The 17,328-nt window shown below is 50.1% G+C and overlaps 6 protein-coding genes across 6 annotated transcripts; 2 read left to right on the top strand and 4 right to left on the bottom strand.

The window, feature by feature from the left end:
- Nucleotides 1–110: 110 nt before the first annotated feature.
- On the bottom strand, nt 111–3,626 carry T310_0594 (F-box domain protein; the record flags this gene model as incomplete). Its single annotated transcript, XM_013476574.1, has 2 exons — nt 111–871; nt 941–3,626. 2 exons carry the CDS (start codon nt 3,624–3,626, stop codon nt 111–113), a joined length of 3,447 nt encoding a protein of 1,148 aa, XP_013332028.1.
- Nucleotides 3,627–7,920: 4,294 nt separating this feature from the next.
- Nucleotides 7,921–8,514, bottom strand: T310_0593 (uncharacterized protein; the record flags this gene model as incomplete). The annotated part of the gene is made up of 2 exons (XM_013476573.1): nt 7,921–7,941; nt 8,179–8,514. The coding sequence occupies 2 exons, from the start codon at nt 8,512–8,514 to the stop codon at nt 7,921–7,923; spliced, it is 357 nt and encodes a 118-aa protein (XP_013332027.1).
- Nucleotides 8,515–9,191: 677 nt separating this feature from the next.
- Nucleotides 9,192–10,518, bottom strand: T310_0592 (Uncharacterized protein; the record flags this gene model as incomplete). Its single annotated transcript, XM_013476572.1, has 4 exons — nt 9,192–9,261; nt 9,337–9,679; nt 9,739–10,184; nt 10,268–10,518. 4 exons carry the CDS (start codon nt 10,516–10,518, stop codon nt 9,192–9,194), a joined length of 1,110 nt encoding a protein of 369 aa, XP_013332026.1.
- Nucleotides 10,519–11,083: 565 nt separating this feature from the next.
- On the bottom strand, nt 11,084–12,340 carry T310_0591 (Uncharacterized protein; the record flags this gene model as incomplete). Its single annotated transcript, XM_013476571.1, has 5 exons — nt 11,084–11,211; nt 11,278–11,693; nt 11,750–11,931; nt 11,998–12,150; nt 12,254–12,340. The coding sequence occupies 5 exons, from the start codon at nt 12,338–12,340 to the stop codon at nt 11,084–11,086; spliced, it is 966 nt and encodes a 321-aa protein (XP_013332025.1).
- A 374-nt stretch (nt 12,341–12,714) lies between these two features.
- T310_0590 (Alpha/beta hydrolase fold protein) lies at nt 12,715–13,989 on the top strand (the record flags this gene model as incomplete). The annotated part of the gene is made up of 3 exons (XM_013476570.1): nt 12,715–12,733; nt 12,857–12,960; nt 13,033–13,989. 3 exons carry the CDS (start codon nt 12,715–12,717, stop codon nt 13,987–13,989), a joined length of 1,080 nt encoding a protein of 359 aa, XP_013332024.1.
- Nucleotides 13,990–14,578: 589 nt separating this feature from the next.
- Nucleotides 14,579–17,325, top strand: T310_0589 (GTPase activating protein (Gyp7); the record flags this gene model as incomplete). Its single annotated transcript, XM_013476569.1, has 5 exons — nt 14,579–14,734; nt 14,801–16,169; nt 16,260–16,501; nt 16,566–16,884; nt 16,952–17,325. 5 exons carry the CDS (start codon nt 14,579–14,581, stop codon nt 17,323–17,325), a joined length of 2,460 nt encoding a protein of 819 aa, XP_013332023.1.
- Between the last annotated feature and the right edge of the window lie 3 nt (nt 17,326–17,328).

The following is a 17,328-nucleotide window of genomic DNA, read 5'->3' as shown; positions in this document are numbered from 1 at the left end:
ATAATAAAAGATGTGAGACAGGAGATATGCAGATAAAAGAAAGTCCGCCGCGGAAATGTGATGAGTCGACAATAGGCCTTGTCATCGCGCGCATGATTCTGACAACAGTTTTAAGCCCATCTCCACCCTGGCCCACCATTCGATGCCGGTGGTGCGCTTCGCAGTGGATCGACCAGGCTGTATGTGTCGCTGTTGCTGCTCCGAGAGGCAGTCCGCCCCAGGCGCGAGAATATATGGTTCTTCCCGCGTTTCTTGCGCTCTTGCATGAGGAGGCGAACTGCCGCATCGGCGTCGATCGAGTCGCCCGTGTCCGTCATCTTCAACGCCCATTTGGCGTCGTACTCACTGAAGCCCAGCTCATCGACCATCAATTTCATCGCCTTGTCAACGGGATCCATAAACTGTGGAGAAGTGGAGGATGAAGCTGGTGCTGGCGCAGACGTCGTGCCGATGTCAGGCGATCTCGAAACACCAGCATTCTTCTTGACCTGGTCATCCATGTCTGAGGATGATTGGCCGCTGTGATGGGATCGTGGTTGCTGCGAGTTCCCTGGCCTTGCACTATCTTCGGAACTTCGTGCAACCACATTTGAAGGTGTCCCGCGATTATTCATAGCGGATGACGGGCCCCTTGACGCTGCCTGTGCTGACCGGGGAGAATTCTGGGCCGTAAATCTGGCCTCGTAGGTCCGCGAGACCGCTTCGCGAAGGAAGGAGGCACGACTGGCACCATATAGAGGCGGTTCCCATTTCGTCAAGCCCATTTGCTTGGCCTTGCGGAAGGTCGCTTCTGCCGAGTCGGTTGGACAGACGGAAGCGAGACTGACCAACGCAGAGGGTCCCAGCGTGAGCACATAGTAAGTCCACTCCTCTTGCATATAAGGGTTAGCATCCAAGGATTAGTTTCGAAGCGAGGAACTTGCTTGCCGCTAGCACTTACCGAGCATTGCCTCTTCCTTCGCAAGATCACCCTCCGGAATGTCAATGTTGTCGAAAATGCCTGCTTTCCGCGCCTCATCGCACTTGGCATGGACCGCCTGAAGGAGGACGCCAAAGCAGTTCCAGATCTCGGTCATATCGTACAACTGCTGGGGTGATAGTCCTGACCCATTCCCTCGTCCAAATCCGGCTGGTGGATCGAACAGAACATTGTTCATGCTGAAGAAAGGCTCCGCCAGTAATACAGTGGCCCCATTCCTCTGTTGCTCTGCCAGATACCCGCCATTCAACCAATCCATCTGGCCATGGATATCGTTTTCACGATTCTTCCCAGACCCAAAAATGCGGCAGAATGTCCAGATGCGCCAGAAGGCCTCGTCGATTTCACCCGCACGAACTTCATCCACCCCGGCGAGACCGCGAACGGTCTCTGGCCGGAGAAACGAGCCGCAGCGCACCAAGATCAGAGACTTCAGCTTCACGAGAGTGAAGATATCTCGAGCATGATGGCGTAGGTAGAGAGTGGGAGTGTATTCCGGAACCGGAGCGTCGGGATCCCGGAGTCCGTGCATTTCTGCGCCCCATGGGGGGCTCATTTCGCGCAGCTCCCACGCCGGAGGAGACATTTTGAACAAGGCCTCCTTCATCAGCGGGAGCTCATTCGCTTTGAAGACACGGAAAAACTGCTTGTTCACTATCGCCAAGTTGAAGAGCTCGTCGAAGGTATCCACGTTACGCATAAGCGCCAAAATCACCTCATCCGGGGTATTAGGAGGCATCGGGAGATTGACAATCTTGGATGGCTTGGAAGCTTTGGGAGCAGGTGACGGTACACCCGCGTCGAGTTCATAGACTTCCGTCATCAGGTTCAGCTCACTCAAGCGAGGTCGTGGTTTCCCTTGGTGTCCTTGGTGCATCCGATGGACTTGCTGAGTTGAGGTATCGGGGCAAAGATAGTCAATTTTGCTGATCCCAACGACGATCTTGTTTTCATCCGAACCAGCTTGATCACCTTCCTCGATCGGCGAGTCGATGAAGAGGGTCTCTCGAACTGAACCTGGCTCGGAAGCAGCTTTCTCGCCATCAAGACTAGACACGGGACGTTCGAACTGACTCGTCTGCAGCCGAGGTAATTGTAATCGCAGGCTTCGTTCCGTTGCTGAGGACGATAGTCTGGGGATATGGCTGCTCGACATTAGCGGGATTCCAAGCTGCTTCACAGCCTTGAGGGGAAGGAGAGTGGACCACTCGGCGTCGGACTCCCCTTCCCCTTCGTCGAGATTCAGGGCCAGTGAGATCTGGGTCTCAATATGGCGTTGCATATTCTTGGCGGCGACTTTGGGGTCAGCTTCCGTCTGAGTCAATGAGCGACCAAGTTTGGGGGCTGGCGCTTGCGTAGCCTTGCGAGTGAGTCCACGGCCCGGAAGGGCAAATCGGAACTTGCGCTTTTCAGGACTTTTGGCTTCGTCAGTCGAGGTCGCCGACTCGATGCTGATTTTCTTCTCCTCCTTCTCCTTCTCCTTCTCAGGATGGGATTCGGACCCGGTCTCGTTGCGAGAAGAATGTGGAGTACTGGATCGTTTTGTATCCGGCTTTCCCTCTGGTTGCTTGTCTTCCGCACTGGGTTCTGCAGAAATATCGAGGGGTGCAATCTCCTCATCACTGGTTTTCGGATCCTGAATGAGGAGAACAGGGGATTCGGGGGATTCCTCGCTGCTAGTGCGGGACTCGACTAATTTGGCAAGATGATTCTCCAGGTCGTCAGCGGCTTGAGATAACGTCGGCACTCGGGAACGACGCAAGATGGTTTCCCGTCTCTCATCCAGCGACTTCATGGACTGGGGGCTGTTACCAGCCGATGATGACTGGCGTAGAGGTGGTGGCACTTCTAACGGAGGCTCCGGCGGCAAGGGCTTGTTTTTCAGATCGGATCGTATTTTAGGGAGCTTAATCGAGGTCGTGGCTGGTGCCTGCTGCGTTTCGTTGCTGTCCGGGTCCGGGTCGTCGTCATCAAAGACGCCGGCGGCGACGGGGTTGATGATGGAAAAGCTTCTGTTAGCATCCAAGACTAACCGGGGACACCCAGCTCCGACAGAAGGCGCAGAGGTGATGCTCGACCTCGGGGAACCCTGACTGTAGCAGGAAGAAGCTCTATCAAAGGCCTCCTGAGACGACGACATGGAGCCTAAGCCGGGCGTGTCTTCTCTGATGGACTCTAGATTTTCGAAGATGGTACTCTCAATGGCAAACGGTGGGCCGAATTTCGGCAACTCCAGAGACAACGGAGAGACAATCGAGTCCGGAGAAGAGACCTTGAAACCGTCCTCGCCTTGTTCAGAAATGGGCGATACAGATGCGGCCGGCTTGTGAGACGCATAGGACCGGCCACGGACGAATTTCCCTCTGGTTCCCCCCAGAGAGCCTGTCCGATCTATTATGGCCTCGCGCTTCTGATCACTACCCGCACGAATTTCGGACGTGTCCATGACTGAAGGAAAATAGTCGAGGTCAGTCTCCGATCGCGAAAATCGACGAAGACCCAACTCGATATCTTCTTCCAGATTCTGTCGGACCGAGTCGTCCGCGGTGGGCATACGGACATCGAGCAACGACTTGACTATCACCACATTGCCTTGCTTTGGTGTCTGCTTCTTCTTGTTCTTGCTTCGCAGGGAAGCGAACGACATGGCGGGCTATGTCTGTCTGAAGCACTCGGCAGTCAGCGATATTCTTGGTCGCCAGTGCTGAGTCATTGATAGTCACTGTCAAGAGCGATTCACTGAATGATCGCCAGTTTCCCCGAGAAAAAAAAACCTCGAGTCGGAGAAATGCCACCAACCTGGGTGAGGAATTGGAAGTAATGCTCACAGCCCGATTTCCATGGATGCGTATATCTTCTGTTCACGCAAGGGATGGGTGATAAGAAGAAGAAGAAGAAGATGGAGTAAATCGCTACGCGACAAAGAGAGCGGGCATGATCGCGCGCGGGGCGGCCACTCTGCTCAGACCAGACAGACAAAGGCCAGAAGCACGTTTGCAGGCAAAACGACAATCGAGATGGTCAGTAATCGGATTGCTGGGGCACGCACCGTACTAGTAGTGGAGTGACACAAAGCGGGCATCTCCAAGGCTCCTGCTGACGCGACAGAGGCCGACTCGATTGGCTGCGTCGCCAACAGCGGGCTCCCGGCCCCTGGTGCTCGACGGCTTTGTCCAGGCCACGATCTTTGGGGGCAGCCGCTGGTGGACCAGGGTGCGGGCTGATCGCTGAGCCGTTGAACTTTGGAGCATCGCGAGTGGGGAGGCGGTGGTGTGTGCTAAGGCAGCGCGCTAGAATGGCTGACAGTCTGACTGCAGGGCTCGAATGCTCGCCCGGGGGGTTCCACATCCGGTATCTCGATCTCGTATGATCTGCCTGTGTTGGTCCTAGAACAGTCAGCTGCATCGTCAGCGCATCTGCCATCGTGTCACCTGTGGCTTTCACGCCCAGTCTCACGCATTCTCCCAAACCGGTCGTGATTTCATCCGGTCAGACGCCGGGCAGGACTCCGATTCCAGCCCAGACAGGCTGGGGCACCGGGCCAGAGCACTCGCAGCCACGAGCACGACTCACGAGGCCCGCATCGTGAGCCCGCAAGGGGGCCAGTTCGTCAAGAGTCATTTACTTACGGAGTACTAGTTACACTTACTACTGGCATTGGACAGATCGCGCTTGGCGGGGTGGCTGCGCCTGCCGCCAATGCGTGAAACTGATCGACGGGTCGCTCCTGCCCCGAGTCGAGTCGGCCCCAAAGAACCCTCTCTACAGGTATTGCAGCTGGAAGCGTTGGAGATAGTTCTCAACTGGGTGGCTTCCTATCTGTTCTGTTCTGTTCTGTTTTTAGACCGGAAGCGCGATGAAGAAGGCTGTGTGCAGAACTGCACTTATCGACAGACGCATTCTGTCTGTCAATCAAATCCATCGATCAAGACTCGACACGGCGCATGCACAGCCGCCCCAATCCGCCAATCGCGATTGGCCCGCTGAGCTTAGTGCAGCTTCCAGAAAATGGCCCCCAACCGTGCGCGCGCTAGGCCGGGCTTCCGTGCGCCGTTTCGTTTTCTCGAAGAACATCGCCAACCTAACAAGAATGAAATTAAATTTCCCATCACCGATATATTATTCGTAGATTGGCTCGCGGCTAGATGCGAGTCAAATGGCGTCATGGATGGAGTGGGCTGTATGTGTTGGAGGTCAAAACGAACAGTTAAGTTCTAGTCAGATCTAGCAATCACTTGCAATTCAAACTAAATAAGCGCTCAGACAGTATACTCTTGCCTAAGAAGTACTATTTATAACCTAGTTTACTTACAAGTTACTCCGTACGTAGATTAAATACTCAATACGGAATAATACTAAGGACATGGATTAAACAATAATCATAACAAGAAATGGACTATATTAATTATCCCCGTGGGCCTCGCCATTCTGGTTTGGAAGGATTTAAGATAGACACTCCGATCCCGGTCCCTGACAGTAAATTATTCCACTGTTTCGTTTGCAAAGGATCTATCTGTGACAGACCTAGTTAGTCGATATTAGCAAATAGGAAATCCTTCGGCGTTCTAGACTTCGCAGACTAGGTACAGAATTCAATTCAATTGGGTCGGTTCCATCCGTAAAGGCAGACATGAAGCAGACGACAGAGAGTGAGAGATCTGATCTGAATTCGACTTTCTTCGTGACTGTTATCCCAGTCCCTGAGCAATAGTAGTAGTAGTAGTGGCTTACCTAGGTATTTCTCTGTATCACTATATCAGTAGTAACAGCCATACTGATAATAATACCACTCTACCTGCAAACTGTAGTAGTAAGAACAGCAATAGTTAACAGCACACCAACCAACCCCCCAAATTGCTAAAATCTATCCATCGAATTAGGGTTATATCTCGTGTTTTCGTTTCATCTACGGAGTACATTATTTGCCGCTATTCTTAGCCGTGAATCGGGATCCTATGCTTAGTCCTAACCTAGTCCTAAACTTAATAGTTAGGCCGATAGGTACTTCGTAGTTCCGTAGATAAGAGAGACAGGCATTATTTACTACTACTAGGATGATGACTGACCTCGTCGTCAACCAAACTCGTCTTAGATAGATATACTATGTTTCAGACTTTCAGCAGGAAAGAATGAGCGAAGAAAAAAAAAGACGAATGGAAATTATACCTCTCTTCCGTATGTACTGTACATACGTAATTTATTAGCCCGTGTTGCCGTCGGCATGCCGGGAATCCTCCGCCAGCCACATTATATGTACTAGGAATTTGGTGGTGTACAGGGCCATTTTCTAGAAGCCCCGTAGAAAAAAAAAGCCTCCGTAGATTATCGAGGCCTGAGCACAGCAGACTACTGACTACGGAGGAGTCAGGACTAGTCCTGTTGGGACGGTTCCTGCAGGAACGGTGCATACATCTCCGTCATTCGCCGATGATGGGGGCCAGATGCACATGTGGTTATCATGTGGCTGTCGTTGGTCATATTGACCAACGTCAAGGCGGGAAGGATCATGGACTACCTATTGAAGGATCTCGGATTATGGGCTAGTGGGCCGTAGATAGATAGCCCTGCATGCCCTTGGCCTTACTCTGAGGGAATTATGTCCTGTGTTCCGGATTCCGGATTCCGTATTCTGTACCTGTGAGGTGGGAGGATGACTAGAAACACGCCGTTGCTGCATAAGCATGCGCATGTCAAAGATCTCTGACGATCACCCTTCCTTGCATGGTGATGTGTTGATCTTCCCATCACATTGGATTGGACAAGGCCAATCGACGACTATACCCGTGCAGTAGGAGGAATATCTCCGATCGGTCCAAGGCCGTGAGGAAAGCAGATCGGCAGAATCCAAGTCCATATCTCATTGGCTCGTCCACCAACACCAACATCATCATCATCATCATCTCATCAAGATCTAATGGATCTCTATCCAGTAAATTAAAAACCGCAAATCCATACCCGCTCCGAGTCCGGCAATAGATCGAGTGCCTCTTCCCTGTTCCAGAAGGGATCGACAAATCATGCGCCTGTAAGCAGAAAGATATTCGAACAAGAACAAAGGGTCTAGGATCAACCTCCAATCCAAGCAAAGAGTAGGAGACACGAAAGGTGGAAAACAGTAGTAAGAACAGTCATGCAGCGGATCTTTCGTCATCATCATATTTCATAAATCATGTCTTCGCAACATTCATTACTGCCATCTGCACTTATAAAAAAATTCATCCGTTGATCCTGTTAGTTCGACATCAGGCTGAGATAGATAGCCCAGACAAAGCCAAACAAGCTTCCGACAAGCAACCGCTTATCGTGAGGAACGACGGTGAAGCAAAGGATCGACGCCAGGGGCCACATTTTCAACCCCGCGATCATAATCGGCCAGAAATCCTGAAACGGAAGATTGTCAGTCCAGATCCCCGCAAAAGTGCGCCTGGTTAAAAAAAAAACTGATGTTCTTTCAAGGCTCCACCAACCAAGACGTGAGATGGAGACAAGCACACAAAGAAAATTCCCATAATGAAAATCAACCAAAAATTAGACTTACATTCCGAATAGAGTTCAAAACAGCGTTCGAATCCTGCCCCCCGCAGGATTCCCATGGTGGTGAGGAACAAAACCGTATTCAAGGCCGCTCCCACCGTCTGATCGAGCACCACTTTGGCAACCGTGTTTTTGATATTCAGCTTCTGGTTCTTTTTCCCGTCTCCCTTCTCGTCCGTCTTCTTCGGCTGCTGGTGGTCTTCGTTGCTGAAAGCAGGGAAGGCCGACTCGAGATTGTTGATCCACAGATAGGTCAACGGAGTCAGGATCACGGCACAGGTGGTGAACTGCACCAGAGACGTGACATCGAGTCGAAACGGTTTCTATATATATATTGCAACATTTGGTCGACGAGAGCCTGGGAGACCGACAAAGCGGAATCCCCCCAGGCAAAGACGACATCGGACTCAGTCAGTCAACGCGTTCATCTTTAAACCGTTAATATTTTGCGCACAAAGAAAAAGAAAAGCAGTCGTCAAAGAAATCCCCAGTTTTTTTTTTGGGTTGTTAGGCCGTTCAGCTTTGGGGTGCAAAGTTTGTAATCAATGCGGGAGGAACTTTCCCTCTCCTCATGAATACCACATACCATAAAAAAAAAAGGTCATCATGTAGGCCCAACAGAAAAAACAAAAGAATAACAAAAAGAAAGTCCATCTTCTACATACCTGTGTCCTATAGGCAGTAATTGCCTGCGCCATCACATTTGAGCTGGCATTGATGACAGCGGCCTGCAGCGTGGCCTTGACGATGGGCGGCGCGGACATAATTTCCGCACTGCTTGTGACAAAATTTGAGTACAAGCAAGCAATCACTTCACTCCGAGATATCTGACTATGATTTCCGTATGATCCTAAAAATATACAAACGGCCAGCTCGAATCTGTACAAGTCGAGCGGTAGAGGGTTGCAATTGTGATGTAAGTACAGAGTACAGAACAAATGGTGTTTTTTTTTCCGTGTCCTTGTTGACCGTGGCGGTGGCTTTAAACCCATTTCGTTCATGCTTACGTAAGTCAACAGTACATGTTCTAGAAATTGCCCTCTACTGTACCTTAACAATCCAATTTCTTCCTTTTTATGTTTCCCCTTTGCTTTTAATCTTGAACCAGTCCATACTTGAGCAGTTTATTTCAAGATTCTTCCATTTAAGGTGTTTGGTACTACTGAACCTAAAAATCAACTAAATCAAATGGATGGAGTTATGCGTATTTCTCATCGTAGATGGTGATTAGTTACGAAACTCCTATTCTGATATGCGAATAGAATTCACTGTGTGAGTTATGACTGAAGTTCATGACAAGACTTCGGACATGGTTGTCATCAACCGAAGGGGGAAATAAAAAACAGTCTTCACCATGCGAGAACCTCATTAGTTCCAGTGCCATCTGTCTTTTTGCTGAGACAGTCCAGCTCCTTGCACACTGCAAATTGGTGACATACGATTAGCAGTAATTCGTAGAGTCAGGGTGGGAAAGAATCACTAACGCATATCAGCCTGGAGGTATTTCTTGCTGGTTTGAGACCGTCTCATCGCAGGGGATACTTCGCTCCCGAGGGTCTTCTCCAGTTTGAGATGCGTCTTCAGATGAAGGAGGATTTCATATTGCGCATCTGATGTCATGTCTCTTATCAGCTCGTGTTTACAGAACTCAGTAAGAATTTGAAAAGTGTTGTGCAAGTTATGATAGGAAGGATAGATAATCACCTCTGTTCTCCTCATTCAGGCGCTTAAAATTGTTTAAGCTTGGGCTGGTGAACGAAATAAGAGTTAGCCCCTGTACTCACCACAGGAAAGAATATACTGTAGCATTGTTTAACACATACCTGGTCCCTGCTGAAGAGGTGAATTCATTTTCCACGGCTTTGATTCGATCGCGAATAATCTCGTCGAGTTTTTCCAAGACTCTCCCAGCAGTAGTGTTGACTTTGGGCGAGACGGAATATAGATCACATCGAACACGGGTATGCACTTCCGAAGACGGCAGCAGACAGATGGAATACCAAAGGTCGGTACCTGGAATTCTGTACAGTGTAGAGTTGGGGAAGAGTGTGAGCTCTGACTGTTGTGTCTCCAATGAGCCATTCTTGATGCTTCGGAAGATAGAAGTTAACGCAGACCGTGGGATCTGGTCCTCAGGAATCCGTAGATCAAACAGACGCGATTCAACTAGCATTTCTTGCGGTAAGCATGTGCTCCATTTTTTTCTTTTGCCTTTGGCAACTCACCTGCAGCTTTCCAGTTAAAATTGGCTTCGAACGTAGACCCAGAAATCCATGTCGACTTTATTCCCAACCGTTGCCGCGCTGTGAACGCATCTGCGGATTTGAAATCGGGCGGCGATACCGTAGGATTGGCGTCCATGTTGATGAAGATCAATCCATCCTTACTCATAGCAGTATGGATCTCGAACAGGCCGTTCTGCGATTTATCGAATCCCGGCACGTTTTCAAAGTGCGGCGCTTTGATGAGCGCGCCCCGGGTATTATAACTCCACCCATGATACCGGCATCCAAGCACCATGGAGGATCCGGACTCCTTCTTCGTAATGGTGTAGGCTCGGTGTCTACAGACATTGTGGAAAGCCCGCACCACGTTGTCCTTCCCAAGGATCAAGAAGAACGGAAAGCTGGCCAGCTCAAAAGAGTGATAATCTCCTGGTTTGGAGAAGCGGCTACGGTGACAGATGTATATCCATGTCTTTGTTCGAGTTTCAGCGTGATGTAATACGGACTCTGGGAGGGTTTGGATGCACACCTTACTGAAGATTGCTCGTTTCTCGAGCTCGAAGACATCCTTTCCAGTCCACCAATTGTCAGGAAACTCCGACTCCTTGACAACAGTGGCAGAGAATTCGTGGTGCTTTGAGGTTGGTTCTTGCTGCGGTCTGCGTTCTCTATTCGAAGGCCGTGATGGACGCTGTGTTCGGTACAGGCATGACCACCCAGCACCATGGCCAGTCCGGTCAAGAATACCAAGAACAAGCTCAGAGAAGGCAATTCCACCATTTTGTTTCGTATTTTGAGAGGTAAAAGAATGCTTGCCAATCGCGAGTCACATCTTCAGAGCAATTCTGGAGGGAGCTTCCGCCCTCTTAAATTCAATGCATGCCGCTACGTGACTCATTGAAGTAAAGACTGCGGGGAATTTGGAAAGGTACCGTCGTTGTCAGAATAGAACAGTAGCTTAACACTAAATCGTGTTCCTGAAGACGATATCTGAGACAATTGGCAGCAGAATGCTGATCGATCGGCCGAGCTTGAGATGCGTTGCATAGGTTACCCAATTGGGACAAAAAATCCTCCGTCTCTGAGTGGTGGCACAGACCTGGGGTCGACTACGGGACCAACTCCGGTCGAATCAGGTTGCAGACAATTCACTACTGACAGCACAATTGGCCCTTTCGCGCGATCAAGAATATCAGGAATTTCATTGGCAGCGTTTAACTTAGTTACTTGGAAATGGGTCGGTGTACAGCTCAGTCAACTGCCTATACGCTGAATTCAGATCTGCAAGTGTGAGGAGCTCTGCATAGACCTGAAGAGACATGGAATCCCGAATCCTGACCATCACTCATGCCGCTGCTTGAACCGTCTCTGGTCCAATGCCCCTCTCGGGCTGTGGTTGCTGGTCGTTATCTTCGGCCTGCTTTTCAGCCTCATATTGTTTGCACACGAGATCAAAGACTCGTTCCTGGTAGTCTGATGACAGAAAGTCAGCGCAACGTTCGAGACATCAATATTCGATACAACCCAGATTGTACGTACGCGCGACGCCTGTCTCCTTCTCTGGATTCAGGATCCCCTCGTTGTAAACTCCCTTCTCCAGGTTTTCTTGTGATTTCTCGCACAACTCGTAGTCTTCAATAGCGACCTGTCGAACGAATTTGAAGTATTCTTCAAATTTGTCGCCCGTCTCCACGTGGTAGTAGTCAAACTCCATCCTGGTGATTGTAGGATTCTCGGTCGGACAGACGCGGAAGGAGGACATTCCGCCGCCGTACACGTTCAAAGTGCAATTGGGGAAAAAGTAAAGGAACAAGCCATCGTCGGGCTTCTTCGGATCTGCCACATGCTGCGAGAAGTTCCGATGGTTGTAGACCGTGTAGAATGTCGGAGGGTAATAGACGGAAAACGAAGGATGAGTGTATTGGCAGTGCAAGCATTCTTGATAGCCATCAACCCTGCAATATCCGATTAGAATCCAGAGAAGAAAACTGTCTTCATGCAGATAACGTACATAGTTTTCCAGTTGAAATGCCCCTCGTACTTGATACTACGACGGTAGGGTCGTTTGGTGAAATCGACTTTGGCAAGCAGAGGTTCCAAGTCGGGAAAATATTCATGGAAGCTGGGCGCTTCGTCCGAGATCGTGGTAAAGACCAGTCCTGTAGGGGTCACGTAGCTCCTGAGCTCTGCTCCCTATTGCCAATCATTAGTATGAAACTTCTATCATGTCATATTTGGGATCGTTGAGGATACACGTACAGTGCTAGCCGAAAAGACCTTGATATCACCTGGTCCAGGGAAAGGGGACCTGTCGGAAACTCTGACTGCGTAAATTTCCTGCTGAGCAATTTCATAGCTGACTTTTTCATCGACATTCATAAACCGTGTCACAGGACCAAGCAAGTACCAAGACTATACAATCCGTCAGTCGCCTGTCAATCTCGTTACATCCATTGAATAGCGGGACCAAATAACTGTAAGAATAATAAGAAGATGCGGAAAATGGTATGCATACTTTCAAGAACACTGCCCGCCTTTCCAGTTGATACAGTGGCAGGCTACGATACCAGGAGGCCGGCAGGGTTCGTGCTAATTCCGACATTTTGTCTTCAGTATTGATTAACGGCGATTCAACAGATGGGTTACAAGAGGGGCATAAATCAGCAGAATATCGACAGTTGATACTTTCAGTTTGACATCACTATGATCTCTTTTTAACCTGCAAATGCCATGGCTGTAACTGTAAATCGTCCGGAGCTGCAATATGACGATAGTAGATACGATTGGACGAGCGTGTGGTTTCCTAAAGAGGGCACAGGATCCCGGTCTGACGAGCCCATCAAGCACGTAATCTATTACCTATCTTCCAGTAGTAATGGTTCAATGCTGATTTGGCCACCAGATTGAGATACTAAGGTGTAGGGCCACAGCTGCTTAGCAACCTGATTTCGCTCCCGTGCTCGAATCATCTAAAAGATGTCCGTGAAGATATCAAGTATGTCAAGCACTTCGCTTATAGCCCATTATTCAATCAGATAACAAAACGATTGCAGGAGTGGAGAGGCTTTGGCGCGGGGAATGTAGCTAACAAGCCCAGTGATATGTTCGATGATGATAGGCCAAGCCCGACCATCTAATCGAGTCACAGAACAACCGAGGACCAACAGAAACGCGACTCTAGTTACTCAATACGGAAGAGCGACGGGGCACTTAAGCTTCGCAGTAAGACCCGGTACCTATTCATAGGGACAATCACTTTCTGTGCAGAGCTTAATGGATGCTGACTTTGCGCAGAATAATGAGTGGGAGACTTCGGCCACCAAGTCTTCCCTTGTGTCCATCGGCACTCACCAACTCTTCGCATCTGTCAGCGGCCCCGTTCGCACGCCGGGTGAACCAATAGTCATCATCTTCGCGGGCTCTGGAGAGGCCTCCTCATCATACCCTGCTCTCGAACGGCTCGTGTCCAAGTTTGCCCGCATCCTCCTCTATGACCGCTCAGGCCTGGGCCGAAGCGAGGATGGACCGAACCGTGTGTCAGCAACTACTGCAGCGGAGGAGCTTCATTCCTTGCTAAAGGCCACCGGCATTGCCGCCCCATACATTTTGGTTGGCCATTCTTATGGCGGTATCGTTGCTCGAGAGTATCTGCATCTGAACCCGGATGATGTGGCCGGGATGGTGCTTGCAGAAAGCTCTACGGAAAGACAGTGCCAGTTCTTCCGAATCCCGGATCCAAACATCCTGGCCGTCATGGGAGACCTGAAATTCTCTGAGATTACGGAGCTGAGATCCCGTTCACAGCTGACTCGCGACGAGTGGAGGACGAGAGCGGCCGAGACTGCTCGGGGAGTGAAAGCTCAGCAAGCTGAGGCCGCAGCCTTCGCAGAAAATTGCGAGGCTCTTGCCCAGAAGGATCAATATAACAAACAAGCGCTGGGCACCAGACCACTCAGCGTGATCAGATGTCGGAGTTCAAGGGATTATGAAAGAATATACGAGAGCGGAATCAGGGCAGGCAATGGCACAGAGGAACAGAGGAAAGCATTTCGGCATCTACTGGATCAATGGGATAACATCAATGAAGATTTGCAAGGGGAACAGTTGAAGCTCTCCTCTCAGTCTCGCTTGGTCGATATTCCCGACTGTGGACACAATGTCAATCTTGTTCGACCAGATGTGATGGCTGAAGAGATTCGCTGGGTGATTCAAAGTGTCAGAAATCAGCACAAAACCGATAACCGTCTCTAAAACCCACGTGAAACCTGGGTTTGCAATCACATGCTTGACTTGTATAGTATTGAACGGATTCGGGTCTCTGTCATGGACAATATTCTTTGTCCAGTCATTTTAATTATTAGTACTGACGCAGTACTGATTAATTTTGGCCTCTGAAATTTCTGCATCTGTTCCTGGGTTTTTAGCTTGTGCTATACACGGCCGTGAAGGACGTGTCCAACTATATATAACTAACTTAATGCAGCAATGACAGCAAGTTTGAGTCGACACAAACTCCTTGACTTGAGAAAAATTTGCTCCCGACATTTATCCTCTAGAGTAGTAAATAAATAATACACAATAATGGACCCAAAATATTTTAAATTAAAATCAGATTGACAGCGCTGTCTGCTTTTGCGGTTGCCTAGAGCGTTAGTAAGCCGGGCGGTGGGCTTCCCCACGATTACGTCGTGACCTCCGCAGCTGATCAGTAGTCAGAGGAGCATTGATCATTCCAAGCTCGCGTCCTCAGCGTCTTCTCTCTTGCAAAGGCACTCATGGCATAGCAAAGTGGATCGGGGGCCGTATTTTATATCATCTCTGACGAGAAAGAGACGCAGCCATGGCAGGGTCTGGAACCCAGCTCACCCCGCCGCCGTCGCCGCCGTCTCCGTCTGCGTCTTTCTACGACATGAGCGATGAGGAAGAAAGCGAGTACAATACCATTTCCCACACCAAGTCGGGAAGGGGCGTGAAATTGCTCTTTTCCAAAAGCAAGGTACGTACTGTTATGATCTCCGCTGTTTCTCTGTTTCTGACTGACATGGAAACATTACTCATACAGGTCTACGTCCATCCTACGCCTTCTTCCAAAGACAACATCCCAGGCTTTATTGCACTGCTCCAACGGAAACCAGCTCCAGAAACAAGAACAAACAATCAATTATCGTCGAGCTCCTCGCAACATGCAGATGCCTCGTCCTTTCTCCTCGCCTGGGTGCCGGAATCGGCTCTGGGTGACGCCTACAGCACCTACGTCAAGGTTGACCTCTCCGATAGCTCCTCCCCTCCCAAACAGACATACCTCGTCCCCCCTCTTCCGACGACCACGACATATAAAGATCCGATCGGTTTGTATGCCTTCGCGGTCCCGCTCTCCGAGATATACTCGTTGCTGGTTCGCCCGCCAAGTCTCGGGTGGTGGTTTGGGAGCCTCGTGATCAACACCAAGGCGGGGGACAGCTTTCCCGCACTATTTTTCCATGACAGTGAATGCGAATCGACAATTCTGCAGAAGAAAAAGAGGGCCCGCGAGAATTTTGATCCCTTTTCCGACGAAGGTCGCATGTTCTGGGGTGGTGACGAGGTCTTAAGATGGCTCAGGCGGTATGTGGAGGTGCAGCGGTCCGGAGCAGATCCAACCGTATATCTCATCAATCCCACGGAAGAGGACAAGATGTCTTTTGGTCGGCCTCTGAGCGCATCTGGAAAGGCGAAGGACCAGGCTAAGCCTCAGGCTGGTGCCAACCCACCTCGAGACGCTGCCATGGATCCCATTACGAAAGCGCTGAAAGAGACCCGATGGAGGGTGCTGGAAGGGCTCAGTAGAATCACGACCTTCACGCGGAGAACGGCCAGCGAAATAGCGGACAACCCGAGGATTCCTCCGCAGGTCCGCCGCTTGATGAAGAATCCTGAAATCCAAACATTACAGGATGAGTTCGACAGTGCTAGAATCTATCTAGCACGGTGGGCAATGAGTATCGCCGAGCAGAGCGAGCGGGAACGAAACCAGCGGATCTGGACCGCACGGGATGTCATGGAGATGGAAAATAGCTCTGTTGGGGATTTTGAGATACTCGAACTTGAGACCGGCACGATGTCGATTCAAGATCGTCGGAAGACGGTCACTCTCCAGGAGTGGAAAAGTTGGTTCGATCCTCAAGATGGAAGATTACAGGTTACTGTCGACGAGGTCAAGGAACGAATCTTCCACGGCGGCTTGGACCCGAATGACGGGGTCCGAAAAGAAGCGTGGCTCTTTCTCCTTGGCGTATATGCCTGGGACAGCAGCGAAGATGAACGGAGAGCTGTCATGAACTCCCGAAGGGATCAGTATGTGCGATTGAAGGGCGCCTGGTGGGAGAGGATGTTCGATGGCGACAGCACTAGTGAGGAGTACGAATGGTGGAAAGAGCAGAAAGCTCGCATTGGTAGGTTTTACCCATTTTCCTCTCTCCAAAACTAGCCCGGTTTTACTTACCGGACCTGTTGTTCTGCAGAGAAAGATGTTCACCGTACAGATCGTACCATTCCTCTCTTCGCTGGGGAGGATATTCCTCACCCAGACCCGGACTCTCCATTTGCCGATGCGGGCACCAACGTGCATCTAGAGCAGATGAAGGACATGCTCTTGACATATCATGAATATAACCCCAGTCTAGGATACGTCCAAGGAATGAGTGATCTTCTCGCTCCGATATATGCAGTCATGCAGGATGATGCGGTTGCATTCTGGGGTTTCGTAGGGTTTATGGAGAGAATGGTAAGAGATCCCTCATGACTTCGACAATGACTAGTCGATCGATTCTTACGAGATCTACATCTAGGAACGAAATTTCCTCAGAGACCAATCAGGCATGCGTGAACAGCTTTTAACTCTTGATCAACTCGTTCAGCTCATGGACCCCCAACTTTACCTCCATCTCCAGTCTGCTGATAGCACAAACTTTTTCTTCTTCTTCCGGATGCTTCTAGTATGGTACAAGCGCGAGTTTGCATGGGCGGATATTCTTCGCCTTTGGGAAACTCTGTGGACGGACTATTTGTCTAGCAGCTTCCATCTCTTTATCGCGTTGGCCATCCTCGAGAAGCATCGAGACGTCATTATGGACCATCTCAGGCATTTTGACGAGATTCTGAAGTACAGTACGTCGACCATATGTTCTTTAATTGTCTCAACATGACAAATACTAACCATAATTTGCGCCTATAGTTAACGAACTCTCCAACACAATGGAGTTGGTTCCAATTCTCACTCGAGCTGAGTCACTATTCCGTCGCTTCGAACGGAGGGTTCAGGCCATAGATAAAAAGAACAACTTCCCCGCGCCTCCAGGCGCCCGCCAACGGCTTTCCAGTCCTGATGGCTCAGACGCCGGAAAAGGAAAATCCCCTCAGCGCGCAGCTTTCAGCACTGGCAACAGTATAGGCCAGCATGTTGCGCGCGGCGTCGGGGCCGAGAAGAAGGAGGAGAAAGAGAGCGTCATCTCTCCGGAACTCCGACAGCTCCTCAGCCGGGAGGTCTTGACTCGAGATTCCAAAGAAACAAAGGAACCCAGTGGAGGAAGCAGCGTTCAGCCTCGCTAGCCG

The sequence above is a fragment of the Rasamsonia emersonii genome, assembly GCF_000968595.1.
Source record: "Rasamsonia emersonii CBS 393.64 chromosome Unknown ctg1118621759684, whole genome shotgun sequence".
Classification (NCBI taxonomy): Eukaryota; Fungi; Ascomycota; class Eurotiomycetes; order Eurotiales; family Trichocomaceae; genus Rasamsonia; species Rasamsonia emersonii.
This window is presented reverse-complemented; position numbering and strand designations above follow the sequence as displayed.